The sequence below is a fragment of the Bison bison genome, unplaced genomic scaffold (assembly GCF_000754665.1).
Source record: "Bison bison bison isolate TAMUID 2011002044 unplaced genomic scaffold, Bison_UMD1.0 scf7180017864530, whole genome shotgun sequence".
NCBI classification, from domain to species: domain Eukaryota; kingdom Metazoa; phylum Chordata; class Mammalia; order Artiodactyla; family Bovidae; genus Bison; species Bison bison.
Window position 1 is genome coordinate 9,757,770 of NW_011495080.1, and position 18,563 is coordinate 9,776,332.

Genomic DNA, 18,563 nt, shown 5'->3' on the forward strand with positions numbered 1-18,563 from the left:
AATGCTAAATTCAGACAGCTGTAAAAAGCAAAAACAGATTTGAAAAGAAATAATACCATCAATCACAGGATTTTTACCTTCCTGGAAACTGGATTTGTTGAAATAAAATGGTAAATAAAAGTACTTTCTGATTTGGAAGAGTCAACCTAGTTACTGATAACTTTTCTGTTTCTCTTGCTCCAAAAGTGTCATCCATCTCTGTTTAGATGCAGTGCAGCCAGGTGTTCAGAATCATAAGGGGACAGAAGGAATTAGTTTCTTACTGAATAGTGAAAATGAAACAACAAAAAAAGAGGTCGGTGCAAACAGGGCTTAAGAAATGAAAAATGTAGGCCCATTGAATGGAACCCTTTCTTTTCTTCCTTCTGCCCTCCAGGAATAATTCTGCTACAGGGCTGACTTCAAGAACGTGAATTGGTGACCTCATCCCAACATCAGAACCTCAGCTGTTTCTCTGATTTTTGCATCATTCCAGGCAAGTTGACTTTATGTGGAAATAAAATAGAACCTTGGGGTCTGATGGAAATTCACTGTGACATTCAAATCAAGAACACTTGCTGAAACCCACAGAGCCTTTTCCCCATGGGCCCTGATGGTAGCCTCCAGAAGGTGCAGCCTCAGGTGGTCCCCCTTCTTCTGTGGCAAGAATAAACTTTGGGAATTGGATTGCAACACCGCCCGTGGAGAAAATGGTATGCGAGGGAAAGCGATCAGCCTCTTGCCCTTGTTTCTTTCTCCTGACGGCCAAGTTCTACTGGATCCTCACGATGATGCAAAGAACTCACAGCCAAGAGTATGCCCATTCCATTCGAGTGGATGGGGACATCATTTTGGGAGGTCTCTTTCCTGTCCATGCAAAGGGAGAGAGAGGGGTGCCTTGTGGGGAGCTGAAGAAAGAGAAGGGGATCCACAGATTGGAGGCCATGCTTTATGCAATTGACCAGATTAATAAGGACCCTGATCTCCTCTCCAATATCACTCTGGGTGTCCGGATCCTCGACACCTGTTCCAGGGACACCTATGCTTTGGAGCAGTCCCTAACGTTTGTGCAGGCTTTGATAGAGAAGGATGCTTCCGATGTGAAATGTGCTAATGGAGATCCACCCATTTTCACCAAGCCTGACAAGATTTCTGGTGTTATCGGTGCTGCCGCGAGCTCCGTGTCCATCATGGTGGCTAACATTTTAAGACTTTTTAAGGTAGGTAAAGGCACTAGACAATTCTGACCATTGTGAAAAGATAATAAGTAGTCCTAATTCCAGCTGCAGGTTTAAGAAGAAAGTGAACCCAGTAAAGATGCTCATAGACTCTTTCAGGGCCACAGTTTCCCCAAAGAGAGGAGTTTGTGTCTAGGTTTCTACAAGTGTTGATTTGGTTCCACGTTTTTAAAGCAATTAATTGGATTGATTGTGACTTTTTTTTTTCTGAACAAACAGGTGATAATTCCCATGACATGTTGAATCCTCAGTATCTTGTGATATTCTCTTTTAATTTAATTTTTATTTAACACTGAAAGCATTTTGTATTGGGGTATAGTCTGTTAACAATATTGTGGTAGTTTCAGGTGAACATTGAAGGGGCTCAGCCGTACATATACATGTACCCTTTCTCCCCTAGTCCCCTCTCCCGTCCAGGCTGGCACATAACATTGAGCAGAGTTCCATGTACTATACAATAAGTTTTTGTTGGTTATCCATTTAAATATAGCAGTGTGTACATAACTGGGCTGATTTTAAAGCAAAGCAAGTAGTTTTTGAGAGTCTAATGAATTTTTAGCTCATTTATCAGATCAAACGTTTCTATGGTATTTGAGGTATAAGATAATTTACTTGGTGAAACCTCCTTAATGTGGGATGCTCTGTTATGACAAAAGTTGCTGTGTGAGGAAATTGTATTTATCACTAATGTGTAGATGGGAGTGACACTCTGGACTAGAAGATGGCCATGAAGTTGTCAGGTTTATTCTAGCTACAATGGAGCAGCATCTCATTAATTCAGACAATTCTTATTGCATTAAAAGCTCAGATTTAGCAGGATAATGTGAAACGTTTTGGTTTAGGATGATCTATTACCTACAGATTGCATTTACATATCAGATAAAATTGGCAAAAGAATATAAATATGAAACAATAGTTTGAAGGCATAAAGTCCCATAAAGTTATTGTAACTTATTTTTCATTAACATTCTCATTTTATTTATTAATATTTGTTATGTAGTCTTTGGTAATAGGCAACATTTTAAAAACTGAAAATATTTGTCACTCTGATTTTTTTACTTAGTGGGACATGACTTTTCCAACTTATTCTGAATTAATGAGTCTTCATTTAATATTATGAGAAACTGTTTCTGTGTGTATTAGATTTAAAAATATTAAAAGAATATGGAGAAGTCGGATAGATGACAGATATAATGACGAAAATGAACAAAGTGATGGAAAACTTAAAAAAAAATAGAAGTGTTCAAATCAAAGTCTTTCTGGTTTGGAAGCTGTCTTGGAGGACCATCTAGTCTGGTTCATGTCTACAACATCCCCCTAGCTTCTGTATGAATTCCCTTAGTTTAGAGGAGAGAATGGTAAGAGACAGCTTAATGACTATTTTCGGATTGATGACATTTTCTCAAATGAGGATGCTGCTGAGCAGAAGTGCTCTGTGTCTAAGGAGTACTGAAGAGTCACACAAAGGCATCAGGGAATGCCTGAGATATTTGAGCCAGACGTTAGGAAGAGCCTCCTTGGCAAGAAGGATGCCAAATTGAAATAGGTGGCCAAAGGTGCTCTAGTTCTCCATCTCTGGAAACTTTCAAAGGAAACTGGATAAAGTTGTTAGCAACTTCTTTTGGGCCAACTGACCCCTTACCTGGAGCCAAGGTAACCCCTTACCTGTGTTAGTCTATTGGATTATTTAATGAGAAAATGCAGGTGAAGGATTCCACCAGGACCTGACTGTCCTTTGTCTGCTTGGGCTGCCAAAGGAAACTTCGGGCTACCCAAAGGGCAGGTTTTGTTTTAATGCATTCTAGACCTGGCTTCTCTCTGCTTTGTTCTTCTCTCACTGAGAGGCCAATTCTCTCCTTACCCTCTTGGGTGACTCTGAGGGACCTTATTCAGCCAGGTGGGAGAACTACCATTGACTCTGGGCAGAGTCCAGTGCTGTAGGCCAATTCTGGAAACCATCCATCAGCAGATGAAGGGGCTGCCATTCCTGCCTTTTAGCCAGGAGGAGATCTTGGTTATGCTGCTAAGTCGCGTCAGTCGTGTCCGACTCTACCCCGTTGGACCCCATAGACGGCAGCCCACCAGGCTCCCCTGTCTCTGGGATTCTCTAGGCAAGAACACTGGAGTGGGTTGCCATTTCCTTCTCCAATGCATGAAAGTGAAAAGTGAAAGTGAAGTCCCTCAGTCCTGTCCGACTCTTCGCAACCCCATGGACTGTAGCCTACTAGGCTCTTCCATCCATGGGATTTCCCAGGCAAGAGTAGTGGAGTGGGGTTATGCTAGGTGTCATAACTAAGACCAGTATGCTGGTCCAGAGTGAGCATTTAATATCTGGAAGCAGATATATTTTTTAACCAAATAACTGGGGCTTGAAAAATTTGTCTTTTATAAGCAAGTGAGAAGATGTAAGTGATCAGCTGGTCTTCTAGCTGAACCTGGAATCACGTGACTGAATTGATAATTGCAGTTTCATCGTTGTGCCATTTTCATTTATTTTGATGATTTATATGAGACCTCCAGCCAGCGCTCCACACTGATATTAATTATGAAATGATGATGGTCACTTTTGGAATAGAAAATGTTTCACTTTATGTGTGAAAATATATTCTGTTTAAACATGTATGCTAGGACTGACATGAAATATTAGAATAGTTATCAAAGGAATGATTGGCAAATTAATGCATTGGGGAAGGGCTTATACTTCCTTTTGAAAGATTAATACTTTGATTAACCAAATGCTGTGACTGTGAATAAAATTAAACATTTAGGACAATTTTATGGAGCTTGGGACCCTCCAGAACAGCATATGACCCACAGTATCTAAAAAAACTCCTGGATATCAACATTGTGCCACTTATTCCTGGATTAATGGAGTTACAGAAGGTTGAGCATCTTGGTTTGGAAACCCACAAACGATTAACCCTGACCGTGAGGGATGTAAACAAGGTCTTGATTAACGAATTTATCACTGTCCTGCTCAACAATAAGCATTAGTTGGGTTTTTTAGAATCTGTTTAAAATTATATGGAAAATATCTGGGCTGAAATAAGAAGTAACTCCGAATGTCTCAGTTCTCTTTTTTATGGAGAGTCCGGGTAAAGCCACGTAGTATCTGCCTGGGCTACGTTGTGAAGGAGACAAAGTCCTTCGGGCACCCCCAGCTTCCTCTTCCTTCAGTCTGACCTACCTTGGCAGTCTTTCCTGGCTTCATGTCCCTCTGTGTTCTCCTAACTGCAGTCTTGTTTCAGGAAAGGAGGTATATGCCATCTGCATATAGCATGTCTGTTTAAGTCAGAGGAAGATTCTGTTTTTCGTGGGATCACGAATTGTGGTTTGATGAAATGGTGTATCTTTGTAAAGGGAATTCAGACACGGAGGGAGGTTCATTTAGCCCCCCAGAGACAGCACTTTTGGGGGTGGAGAACAGTGGGCGGGAGACTCAAGAGACACGAGTTCCATCCCTTGGTGGGGAAGATCTCCTGGAGAAGGAAATGGCTACCCACTCCAGGATTCTTGCCTGGGAAATCCCATGGACAGAAGAGCCTGGTGGGCTGCAGTCTATGGGGTCACAGAAAGTGGGACATGACTGAGCATGCCGGCAGCCCACCACCATGCACCTATGCATCTCCTCTGCCCTGGAATACAGCTGGTCCTGCTCCTTTCTAGAGTGAAGGAATGTTGCCCTTTGTTTCTCTTCCTGTCAAAGCTCAGGGGCAAATGAAAAAATCAGTCCTTTAATTTAAGAGGTGAATTGGACAGGGAGTGGAGCCAGACTACTGGTGAGGGGGATGGGCAGAAGCTGCCCTGTGGCCCCGCCCCTGGGGCACTGAATGCCACACTAAACCAGTGATTGTCTACCCGGGTCAAGGGGCGTGCACTGTCTCCTCCTGCCCGGGGGATGGGGTATCAGCGGTCAGAACTACCTCAGAGGCTTTTCCTGTGACAGGACCCAGTGAGTGCGAGCCTGCCAACTCCCGCCTGAGAACCATTTTTACTGATTGCACTGTCTCCTGTTTCTCAGGAGCACTGGAAGTGAAAACAAGTTTGAGAGTCACAGACAGAACGTTAATGATCTGAACTTTTTAGAAGTGCTACACACAGCCTTAGCACACACACACACACACGTCATATTTGGGTTAACAGAGGGGCAGAGCAGTCACCTCAGTGACTGTTTTATGTCTAACCAAGTGCTGGGAAAGATTGAGGGCAGGAGAAGAAGAGGACTACAGAGAATGAGATGGTTGATGGCAACACTGACTCAAAGTGTTGCAGAAACCAGTAATTGAGAAACCAAGCACCACACTGGGAGAGCTGGAGAATTCTGGCTTATTAGCTCAGCTGTTGGAGGAGTTAACACTCCAAGCTCTGAGCCCTGAACAAAGGGGTTACGTAGTTTTTATACATTGGCAAGGAGATCCAACCACTCCATTCTGAAGATCAGCCCTGGGATTTCTTTGGAAGGAATGATGCTAAAGCTGAAACTCCAGTACTTTGGCCACCTCATGTGAAGAGTTGACTCATTGGAAAAGACTGATGCTGGGAGGGATTGGGGGCAGGAGGAGAAGGGGACGACAGAGGATGAGATGGCTGGATGGCATCACTGACTCCGATGGACGTGAGTCTGAGTGAACTCTGGGAGTTGGTGATGGACAGGGAGGCCTGGCGTGCTGCAAATCATGGGGTCACAAAGAGTCGGACATGACTGAGTGACTGAACTGAACAGAACTGAGGCATGATTAAGCAGGTTTGTGGGTTTGCAGAGGCTGGGTGATTGCAAAGAGCAGGACAAGGGTGAGTGAGATAAGCTCCAGTTCCTAGTATTGTGAGTCCCCATTTTCTGAGACCTACGTGATCCAGACTTTGCAAGGAGCAAGCTGAGTTACAGAGGCAGAAGGAGCAGGAGGTTATGTAAAATTTTAACTTTTCCTCTTCAAATGGACATGAACTTGGGCAGACTCCAGGAGATAGTGGAGGACAGGGAAGCCTGGCATGCTGCAGTCCATGAGGCTGCAAAGAGTTGGACACGACTGAGCAATTGAACAAAAACAACAGCAATGTTAATATTTGTAGATAATAGTAGGATCGATTAGGATAACTGCAAAGTGGCAAACTCAGAAAACTCGGAACTGCTCCAACCTGCATGAAAGCAGATCTGCCATTTCAGTGGCTCCTGCGTTGCAGAGAGACCAAAGAAAAGAGGAGTCTAACTCTCAGATAGAGATTGTGTAGTTTGAAAAGAATTAAAAAGAACGAGAGAGTCTTTTGGGTATGTTGGCCAGGGAGCCCATCATTTAAATTTGTTTTATAAAGCAGTTTCGAGGAATTTGCATATGTTTTATAAAGAGCTGGGATTTTTTTCCTTTTCTAGAAATTTCCACCCCTCTCCTTTAAATTAGAGCAAATCTGCTCCTCAAAACACTAATCATGTCTTACTGTGGGCAAAGATTGAACATTCTAAGTTAAAAATAGCACATTGGCGCTTGGAGGTAATGCATGTTAATGTCCACATAGATGCATCGAGGTTAAGAAAGGACAGTGTCAGATGTAATTCTCTTTCTCCTGTTTTTCTGGTGAACTTTACCTAGAGTTAATTTTCGACTATTGAAGGATGGGAGGTTAGTCTATAGTGTATGCTTTCCAAAGTAATCAAATGGGACTTTTGAATAGAAATCCACTTGTGGGCTAGATAATTTCTCCCCGTGTGGAAGCGTCCTGGCTCTAAATGGCTAAAATTGACCTTCATGTTAAGTTGGTGAAGTACAGTGAAGCATCCCATTGCCCTAGATGTGCTCGCCAACCCTTCTGTGTTTACAAAGATGTATTTTCTTCCAAGAGACTCCACTAATTGCAGCAACCACTCCCATAAAGCCAAGCATTTTGCAAGTTATTTATTGCTTACAATGGGCTTTCTTCACTCTAAACTCTGAACAGGTAAATCTGCCTATCCAGGCTTATCTAGTTAGATGGACAGAAAAATGAGCCCAATCAATAAACTCAGCAGGAGGCAACATTTTATGTTAAATCTTATTTGATGGCAAATAGATAATGGAAAATTGAAAGATAGACTCCTCAGTCAATCCTTTGCTTCTGTGGCAAGCTCTAATTGAGTTTTGTAAAGAGCCTATTCACTTCAGATGAGAGATGACGGGTGTTCTTCTTAGTGCCTCTAAGTGGGTGAGATGGGGGAAATGGGCACTGCCTGTTGTCGCTGACACAACTCGGCAATAGGGATACATAAATGTCCAGATGTGGTCATGCCACTCTTCTTAAAGCTCTCATGGCCGTCATTACTTCCATGATGAAGGTCTACTTCCACTTGGGCAAGTCTTTTCTCACTTCTCTCCACTACATTAAGTTTCTCTGTTACATGTAACAAAGCTCCATGAGGGCAGGATGATATCCATGATAAGCATAGGGCATATATGTCTTATTTGTGGTTGTATTTCCCATACCTAGTACGGACCTATCTGGAAACCCAATAAATGTTTGCTGAATGAATGAATGAACCATATCTCTCCACCCACTTCCACCTCCCTCACCCCAATTCTAGATTTTGGAAACAATAGGTGTTGGGTACATAGAACAGATATGGGATTTTTTGTGTTGTACTTTTGTACTGTTTGAGAAAAAGGAGCAAAAGGAGGGAAAGGAGGAGAAAGAAGGAGAGATGGTATATTTGGGGAATTCCTATATTTTCTTGTGCTACCTCATTTTCCTACCAATGCATGTTTTCTCCAAACAGATTTTTAAAATTAAAAATTAAGTAAAAGACATGAGCACATTCTCATTTTGAAAGTCCAAGCGACGAATAAGTAAATAGTGTAAAATGGAAAGAGGCTATATTCAAACACACATATCTCTCAGTAAAGTTACATACACAGAATTTTATTAACAGATATGCCTTATGACATTGTTTTTTTTTTTTTTTCATATAACAATGTGACTGGGAGAGATTTCCATATTGGTTAGTATAGATTCACCTCAGTAATTCTCAACCCTGGCTGCATGTTACCATCACCTAGATAGTTTTTTAAAAAGTCCAAATCCTACAAGACCAATAAAACTTGGGTGGAGCCCTGGCATTGGTATATTATAATCACCAGGTGATTCTGTTATTTGTCCAGGACTGAGAGCTATAAAACTTTAATTATATGAATGGAGCATCATTTATTCAATAAATCCTTTAAGTTATTTGACTTTGATTTCTTAAGGTCACTTAATCATTTTTAAAAAAAAGTAAAAACAATGCCAGAGGCATTGTTAGATGCCTGAGCACTGTTAGCTCTCAAGTGAATTTTGATGTCATAGAGCCCTTTCTTGGACCAACAGAGGGGCTGAATTAACGAATCCCCCCAAAACACTTTGCTATAAGTTAGACTGACATGACATAGGCCCGCATCACAGGCCATGGCTCTTTATGACGTTGAGTAACTTAGAACCAGTGTTAGTATTGTGGTTGTGTGCTCAGACCGTTAAAGCAGCATCATGACTTGTTGAGTGGAGCAGATTTTAAACTTGGTGAATTTAAATTAAATGTTTCTTACTTTCCCTTTTCCTAGCCTCAAAAGTTTTAACATCTTAAAGTGAATATTGAAGATATCTTAAGACCTGACAGTGATTAATGCCTGTCTTTTCAGTGTTTAATAAGGCAGGGACTTCCCTGGCAGTTCAGTGGTTAACACTCCAAGTTTCCACTTCAGGGGGCCTGGGTTTGATCCTTGGTCAGGAAATTAAGATCCCAAGTGCCAACCATGGTGCAGCCAAAAAAAAAAAAATTGTTTTAACTAGTGACTGTGAGTGAGGACGGGCTCCCCAGGTGGCGCTAGTGGTAAAGAACACGCTTGCCAATGCAGGAGACATAAAGAGATGCGGGTTTGATCCCTGGGTTGGGAAGATCCCCTGGAAGAGGGCATGGCAATGCACTTGTATCCTTGCCTGGAGAAACCCTTCGACAGAGGAGCCTGGCTGGTTATTGTCCATAGGGTTGCAAAGAGTTGGATATGACTGAAGCAACTTAGCATGCACACATGCGTGAGTGAGGAGAGGGAAGAGGAGAGGGGCAATAAAGGAGTAGGGGAAAGAAGGATTATTATGGGATTATATGAAATCATGTGTGTGAAACTTTTGAAAATTGTTTCAGGACAGGTTTCTTCCCAGACTCTTCAGAAGATAGCTAGAAAGCTATAAAACAAGCCTATAGAATTTAAAGAATCTTTCATTCAGTTAAAAGTAAATAAGGGCTTCCCTGGTGGCTCAGTGGCAAAGAATCTACCTGTCAATGCAGGAGACATGGGTTTGATCCCTGGTTGGGGAAGATCCCACATGTCACAAAGCAACTAAGCCTTGGTGCCACAGCTCTTGAGTCTGAGCTCTAGAGCCTCGGAGCCAACAACTACAGCCCACACACCTTAGAGCCTGTGCTCTGTAACAAGAGAAGCCACCGCAGTGAGAAGCCTGCATACCGCAACTAGAGAAAAAGGCTGCATGGCAATGAAGACCCAGCACAGCCAAAATTAAAAATTTAAGTAAATAATAACGAGGTTGTTTGGAAAGTAGTGAGTTTTTCCAAGAGAATTGTGACAGTACTATGCATTTTTTTCTTTTTTTTTGCATAAGAAGTTGTCTGAAAAGCCTTTCTAGAACAAGTCAGGGTATATGTGGTGGTGGTGGTTTTGTTGCTAAGTCATGTCCAACTTTCGACCCCATGGACTGTAGCCCACCAGGCTCCTATGTCCTTGGGATTCTCCAGATAAGAATACTGGAGTGGGTTGCCATTTCCTTTTCCAGGGGATCTTCCCGACCTAGGAATTGAACGCAGGTTTCCTGCATTGCAGGGAGATTCTTTCCCGAGTATGTAGATAAATAAATTTGTGCAAGGAAAGGCCTATGCTCTTCTGTTAACTCTTTCACCCCGAAGATCGCAGTGGTTAGTTTTTTAAAGACATTTAGAGACTTGTTTTTTTTTTTTTAAAGAGAAGTTTTAGCATACAGCCAAATTGAAGGTGGCAGTGCTTTTATTTGGTTTCAGGACAGGTTTCTTCCCAGACTCTTCAGAAGCTAGCTAGAAAGCTATAAAACAGCCAAAGGTTGTACCTTCTGGGGAAACTTCACCTCTGGGGGCTGCCCCTGGCTCCTGCCCAGTAGCTCTGAAACTTTAGTCTGCATCTGAATCACCCAGAGGGCTTGTGAAAGCAGCATAGCTGAGCCCCTGGCAGAGCTTCTGAGTCAGAAAGTCTGGGTTGGGGTCTGAGACCTGGTATTTCCAGTGGTTCCCAGGTGATGCTGATGCTGCCGTTTTGCCGATCACGCTTTGAGAACCTCTGCTCCCTGCAAATCGCTTGCTGGCTGACTTAGCAAGTCAAAGTACACAAGACAAAAATGAGGTTGAACAATGTTCTGTCTGGTAGCGGCCTTTTATTCTTTTGACTCATGCCTGGTTGAATTTCTGTTCCTATTGGTCATAATCACAGCAGCTGCTGTATGGATCTATTTTTAATTATGTGCCCTTTTGGAAGTTGTGTTCCTTATTAAATAATGCATGGCTCAGGAGTCCTGATCAGTGGAATGGCCTCTTGAACACGGTTCCTAGAGCAGGGTCACTTAGATGACCACGTTTCCTCATTTTTACTACCTATGACAGTGGAGCAGACCGATTTAAGAAGCCTAGACTGTGAGGTACACATTAACAAGGAATTGAGAACAGTAAGAGATGAAAAGAGGCTATGGTTTGACTCAGCTACCAGCAATTTGTCTTCAGAAACCATGACAGCTACCTCCTGATTTCCATTATGCGATGAGATTGCAAATAACATTCCACAGCAGTCTTAATCAATAGAGGGTCACAAGAGGCCCTCCTTTCCCAACAGTGGGGAGAAAGGGCTTATTTACCCATTAAATTGATAGAAAGCGTTCTCTGGCAAAAGACAGAGACATCTCTTTCAGTTGTATTAAGGGACTCTCCCTATGTCTAAGCACTCTTAATAACATAAAAATATACGTGTAATCTTCCTGTTGGGCTTCCTAGGTGGCACTAGTGGTAAAGAACCTGCCTGCCAATGCGGGAGATATAGAGGATGAGGGCTCCATTTTTGGGTTGGGAAGATCCCCTGGAGGAGGGCATGGCAACCCACTCCAGTATTCTTTCCTGGAAAATCCTATGGACAGAGGACCCTGGAAGGCTATGGTCCATGGGGTCGCAGAGAGTCAGAGACAACTGAAGTGACTTAGCACAATATTTATATATTTTAAACATATAATGAGTACCAGGCTGGTGGGTTGGGAAGGGATCCAGGTATAACATCAATTTGGGCTTCCCCTGTGGCTCAGGGGGTAAAGAATCAGCCTGCAGTGTGGGAGACCTGGGTTTGATCCCTGGGTTGGAAAGATCCCCTGGAGAAGGGAAAGGCTACCCACTCCAATATTCTGGTCTGGAGAATTCCATGGACTGTATAGTCCATGGGGTTGCAAAGAGTTGGACACGACTGAGTGACTTTCACTTTTCACTAAGCTACCTTTGTCTGTTTTCTGAATGAAGCCAATTTCTGCTGCTTTATTCCCTTTGGCCCAGTAAGCTGACAGGCACGTGTTTTCAATGTTGGCCATTTGTCTCCTTCCAAAACTCTCCCAGGCTCCCTCTGTGCTTGGGGAGACTGGTTTAGCCCCAGGTCTACTGCTGAGGCTCAACTTTGGAGTCAGGTATCTGTTCTGTGTCCCCCACCTGCCACCCTGGGCTCCTTTGGGAAGTAGGGATGGTGACATATTCTTGCTCCAGCTCACCCTTGCTTCTTTTTACATGGATTTAGAGTGAATTCTAAGTTTCATTAGTGTTTGCACTATTTCTTACATTTTAAATTTAAGTATTAACATTGTGACAATTCTATGTATTAGAGTTCTCAAAGTGATTTATCATTTCAGTTCTGAGAATGTTTGGGTTTATATTGTTTAGAGAACAAAAGACATATTCCTATGCGGATTTGTTGCAGTGATATTTGTGTCCTATAGATATTTATCCTCAGGAGCTGTCTCTTCAAATTATAGATTACGGTAATGTACTTGTCTAGTGGTGCTTGGTACTGTTTTGAGTAAAGCAGATTAATGTGAACTATATAAAATAGGTCAGGTTTCATAGTCAGACTTCCTGGGTTCAAATTCTGATGTAACACTTTTTAGCTGTACTACCTTAGGCATGACTACTCATTGGAAATAACCCTGATGCTGGGAAAGATTGAAGGCAAAAGGAGAAGGAGATGGCAGAGGATGAGATGGTTATTTAGTATCACCTACTCAATGGACATGAATTTGAGCAAACTCCAGGAGTTAGTGAAGGACAGAGGAGCCTGGTGTGCTATAGTCCATGGGGTCACCAAGAGTTGCACAGGACTTAAACAACAATAACAAATTTTAAGCATGCTAGTTAATTTCTAAATCTTAGCTTTCTTTTTGTTATGTGTGTGTGTTTATTTTATTTTTTAAAATTAAAAAAATTTTATTGGAGTATAGTTGATTTACAGTGTTGTGTTCATTTTAGGGGTACAGCATGATAAGTTGCTTCAGTCATGTCTGACTCTTTGTGACCCCATGGACCTTAACCTTAGGTTCTTCGGTCCTTGGGATTCTCTAGACAAGAATAATGAAGTGTGTTGCTATGCCCTCCTCCAGGAGATCTTCCCCACCCAGGGATCGAACTCATGCCTCCTGCATCTCCTGCATTGGCAGGCAGGTTCTTTACCACTAGCATCACCTGGGAAGACAGGTGTATAGCAAAGAGATCTAAATCTTAGCTTTCTTGGATCAAAAAGTAGATAATAATAGTACTTCCTTCATAAGGTTTTAAGATAAATTAGATGATGTGCATGGAAGTCCTCAGAATCCCTGATACACAGTTATGCTGACCGTAGTGAGGAGGGAGATAATTGATGTCCACTGTTAGTTGAATATTCATCTTGAGTTAACCCTGTCCTCCAGCACTCAAGCATCCTACCTGACTTGCCTTATTTTGTGAACAATGGCAGGTTAGAATGAAAGATGGTGTCATTGGCCAGGAAACAAGGCAATCAATAGTTCTAAATAGGCTCTGGCATGGAGCTAATTTGCCTGAAGGCCAAATGTGAGACTGGGACCTCACCAACCCCACTCTAGCCAGCGGAGCTAAAAAAGCAGTTCAGTTCAGTTGCTCAGCTGTCTCTGACTCTTTGCGACCCTATGGACTGCAGCACACCAGGCCTCCCTGTCCATCACCAACTCCTGGAGTTTCCCAAGCTCATGTCCACTGAGTGGTTAATGCCATCCAACCATCTCATCCTCTGTCATCCCCTTCTCCTCCTGCCCTCAATCTTTCCCAGCATCAGGGTCTTTTCAAATGAGTCAGCTCTTCGCATCAGGTGGCCAAAGTATTGGAGTTTCAGCTTCAACATCAGTCCTTCCAATGAACACCCAGGACTGATCTCCTTTAGGATGGACTGGTTTGATCTCCTTGCAGTCCAAGGGACTCTCAAGAGTCTTCTCCAACACCACAGTTCAAAAGCATCAATTCTTCAGCACTCAGCTTTCTTTATAATCCAACTCTCACATGACTACTGGAAAAACCATAGCTTTGATTAGATGGACCTTTGTTGGCAAAGTAATATCTCTGCTTTTTAATATGCTGTCTAGGTTGGTCATAACTTTCCTTCTAAGGAGTAAGTGTCTTTTAATTTCATGGTTGCAGTCACCATCTGCAGTGATTTTAGAGCCCAAGTCTACCACTCTTTCCCCATCTATTGCCATGAAGTGATGGGACCAGATGCCATGATCTTCGTTTTCTGTATGTTGAGCTTTAAGCCAGCTTTTCCACTCTCCTATTTCAGTTTCATCAAGAGGCTCTTTAGGTCTTCTTCACTTTCCGCCATAATGGTGGTGTTATCTGCATATCTGAGGTTATTGATATTTCTCCTGGCAATCTTGATTCCAGCCTGTGCTTCTTCCAGCCCAGTGTTTCTCATGATGTACTCTGTATATATGTTAAATAAGCAGGGTGACAAAATACAGCCTTGATATAGTCCTTTTCCTATTTGGAACCAGTCTGTTGTTCCATGTCCAGTTCTAACTGTTGCTTCCTGACCTGCATATAGATTTCTCAGAATGCAGGTCAGGTAGTCTAGTTCCCATCTCTTTCAGAATTTTCCACAGTTTATTGTGATCCACACAGTCAAAGGCTTTAGCATAGTCAATAAAGCAGAAACAGATGTTTTCTCTGGAACTCTTGCATTTTTGATGATCCAACGGATGTTGGCAATTTGATCTCTGGTTCCTCTGCCTTTTCTAAAACCAGCTTGAACATCTGGAAGTTCATGGTTCATGTACTGTTGAAGCCTAATTTGGAGAATTTTTAACATTAATTTGCTAGCGTATGAGATGAGTGCAGTTGTGTGGTAATTTGAGCATTCTTTGGCATTGCCTTTCTTTGGGATTGGAATGAAAACTGACCTTTTCTAGTCCTGTGGCCACTGCAGAGTTTTCCAAATTTGCTGGCATATTGAGTGCAGCACTTTCACAGCATCATCTTTCAGGATTTGGAATAGCTCAACTGAAGTTCCATCACCTCCACTAGCTTTGTTTGTAGTGATGCTTCCTAAGGCCCACTTGACTTAACATTCCAGGATGTCTGGCTCTAGGTGAGTGATCACACCATTGTGATTATCTAGGTCGTGAAGATCTTTTTTATACAGTTCTTCTGTGTATTCTTGCTACCTCTTCTTAATAACTTCTGCTTCTGTTAGGTCCCTACCATTTCTGTCCTTTATTGAGCCTGTGTTTGTGTGAAATGTCCCCTTGGTATCTCTAATTTTCTTGAAGAGATCTCTAGTCTTTCTCATTCTATTGTTTTCCTCTATTTCTTTGTATTGATCACTGAGGAAGGCTTTTTTATCTCTCATTGCTATTCTTTGGAACTCTGCATTCAGATGTTTATATCTTTTCTTTTCTCCTTTGCTTTTCGCTTCTCTTCTTTTCACAGCTATTTGTAAGGCCTCCCCAGATAGCCATTTTGCTTTTTTGCATTTCTTTTCCATGGGGATGGTCTTGATCCCTGTCTCCTGTACAATGTCATGAACCTCCATCCATAGTTCATCAGGCACTCTGTCTATCAGATCTAGTCCCTTAAATTTATTTCTCACTTCCACTGTGCAATCATAAGGGATTTGATTTAGGTCATACCTGAATGGTCTATTAGTTTTCCCTACTTTCTTCAATTTAAGTCTGAATTTGGCAATAAGGAGTTCTATTTACAAATCCAAGTCTTAGGTGGTTAGAGTCAGTTTTATTAAATTAACAAGCAACTCAGGACTCAGGGAAAGAGTGGATGATTCAAAGATAAGCTGTGCTGAATTTTAAGGTTATTCCAGCACCCAAACAAGTGCCACTAGGGTTCAGTTTTGAAAAAATAACATATTCTGGCTCCACTGAACTCTTTCCCAGTAGCCCTGGTTTGATGGTTTAAGAGGTGGAGCTGCGGTTGAGGACGAGCAGTTGACTAACCGCAAGGCTGGAGGCAGGCTTTAAGGCTTTCTTTTGGGTTGGAATTCCCTCTCTTTGTCATGTGTGGTACAGTGATCTAATATAGTTGGAATCACAGGCCCACTCTGGGCCAAAAGCAGTATCCCTTTATTGAGGGAATACTCTCATGGACTATATAACATGTATACCTGTCACCTTCTGATTCAAATGTCAGAAATGGAAGCATGAAAAGGTTCAGAAGTACTTTCTCTAGAAGTCACATTCATTTTTGGACAACCAGAAAAACAACGGAACTAAATATATAAAACTTTGACTCCCACGCTGACCTCTTTTGTTCCACCTGTTTAAACTGTGAATCACTCATATTAATTGTGGCCCGGTAAATTTTCCTGTTAATCAAACATGGATAGTTGACTTAAATGTGAAAAGACTTCACAGGGAAAGAGAAGTGATATTTTTTGTAATGTAGAATTGCACCGTCTCTGTAGAAAGGACAGAATCCTACCTGAGTGTTACTTGCTAAATAGTTCTTGGTGGTGCTCTTTAAACTCAGTAAGTGTGAAAGCTCTTATTTTCCATCAAGAGAAGCAGAATAGGGTGAAGAAATGCCAGCATATTATCCACTTATTTGCATTCTTAACAGGTGAAATAGGTAACAGCCAGTCAGTCCCCAGCAGGTGTTTGGACTTATTCAGCATCTTGGAAGTATATACATAGTGTTTGACACTCCTGGGGATAATTATGAAAGAAGTAGAAGATTCTAAGTTTTACATTGCTTAGAACCTAGTTGGGGAGAAATTACTAACATGTATACAATAATAATTCTTCCCTGGTGGCTCAGATGGTAAAGAACCTGCCTGCAATGCAGGAGACCTGCGTTAGATCCCTGGATCAGGAAGATCCTTTGGAGAAGGAAATGGCAACCCACTTCAGTATTCTAGCCAGGAGAATTCTGTGAAAAGAGGAGCCTGAAGAGCTATAGTCCGTGGGGTTACAAAAGACTCGGACATGACTTAACAACTAAATAAGAATACAATAACAACAAATGGTATAAAACAATGTGATGAGGCTGTGATGTGCTGCTAGGGTTTAGAGGAGAGGCTGACTTTGCCTGAGAAAGCTGCAGCTATCAGCCAGCTGCTCGTGGCCATGTGGGACAGGGCTGGGCCAAGGGGGAGGGTAGGAGTGTAGAAACCCGAGGCCAGGCGAGGAGAAGAGCTCTTCAAGTGTAGGGAATCTCAGATCCAACCTTTGATCTGATGCCTTCAGCTCTGTGAAGATGGAAGCAAGTGGAGGGCTTGTTTCTTGTGCTTCGCTTCTGCTTGTTTTATCTCTGCGATGACAGAACTTCAAAGGGTCCCTTTAAGTGTTTCCTAGAAGGACTGAGGAATGCAGGAGATGCGGGTTCAATCTCTGGGTTGGGAAGATCCCCTGGAGAAAGAAACAACCCACTCCAGTATTCTCTCCTGGAAAATCCCATGCTCAGAGAAGCCTGGTGGGCTACAGTCCATGGGGTCGCAAAGAGTCAGACGCGACTGAGTGACTAATCACACGCCACAGGAGGACAGAGGAGGGTTGGAGGTCTAGGCCCCCAGCTCCCACTGAATGTGGATGTTGGGACTTCAGTTAAAATTCAAGCAAGTGAGTACCAGGCGTCCAGAGGGCAGAACTCTAAGCCCTCTAGATTGGGGTAGGAGTGGAGACAGGAGGTGAATTGCTGTGCGATTCAAGCAAGGGCCCAGTGGACCCAAGAGAAGCCCAGTCCCCACCTCCCATTTTTGTACTTTGGAAATCCAAAAGTACAAAAGATCAAAGATCAAAAGATCAAATGTTTTAAGATCAAAAACATTTTTTTGTCATTTGACACATGCATATATTGATTATTTCTAGTGTTCTCATTAAGTGTAGATATACAATTAGTTGCTGAGAGAAAAATTAAATGCATTATCAGTGAATCAGTTTTATTTGCCTCAGTCCACTCAGGAAAGCCACCATCCTTGAGGCGCACAGCTTCTCCTTGTTGTCTTTCTGATTCTCAAGTTACCTGATAGTAATAGTATCTGCACTTTCTCTGTTTCACCAAGTGGTCATAGATCTCAGTAAGGTTAAAAAAAAATTGAAGAATTTACAGTATTCTAAGCATAAAGCATCATAGTGACTTGGAAATAGGTTCTGTATGAAAATGGCATAAACGCTTATTTTTCTTCTTAATACTGTTGTAATTTCTACTCTCATTAACCCCACTTATTTAAATAGGAGCTTGATGGGAGATGTTTTGTTGTCTTTGAAACCACTGGGGTGGAATTTTAAATCCTTGGGTTTTTTTTTTTTTTCACCCTTTGCCTGAGGAGAAAAGATACTGGAAACTCCATTTTTTAGTCTGGATTATTTTGTTTCATTTACATTCAGACAGCTCAAAGTACCCAGTGAGTTTTGCGTGTGTGTAAATTAATATTTAGAGGCAACACCTTGCTGAAAGTAAAATAGATTAAGTGGAGAATATTTTCCCACTGCTTCCTTCTCTAACAGAAATGAAGTAACCCAGCACCACTCTTTAACGGAATGCCCCATATGTCACCTCCATGCGAATCTGAGCCAACATGGACTGAGAGAGCTGTATGGGGCCAAGGGTGTGCGTGCGAAATAGGGTGGGTTTAAACATAGGCTGGAAGAATCAGAATATATTTACCCTTAAGCAGTTCTCTGAATTATGAGGAATTAAAAATGAAAACTTGTCTTTTTGGACTGCCATTACAGTTAAATTTCAGCCTCTACTGATCAGTGTTAGGCATGGCTGCTGCTGCTGCTGCTGCTAAGTCGCTTCAGTCGTGTCCAACTCTGTGCGACCCCATA

At 42.2% G+C, this 18,563-nt stretch overlaps 1 protein-coding gene across 2 annotated transcripts in view; it reads left to right on the top strand.

The window, feature by feature from the left end:
* Nucleotides 1–437: 437 nt before the first annotated feature.
* Nucleotides 438–18,563, top strand: part of GRM8 (glutamate receptor, metabotropic 8) — an 858,241-nt gene continuing 840,115 nt past the window's right edge. For both annotated transcript variants that reach the window (XM_010831727.1, XM_010831728.1), the window contains exon 1: nt 438–1,199. In XM_010831727.1, the coding sequence (XP_010830029.1) occupies nt 690–1,199 (510 nt within the window). In that variant the 5' untranslated portion in view covers nt 438–689. The remainder of the gene's footprint in view (nt 1,200–18,563) is intronic.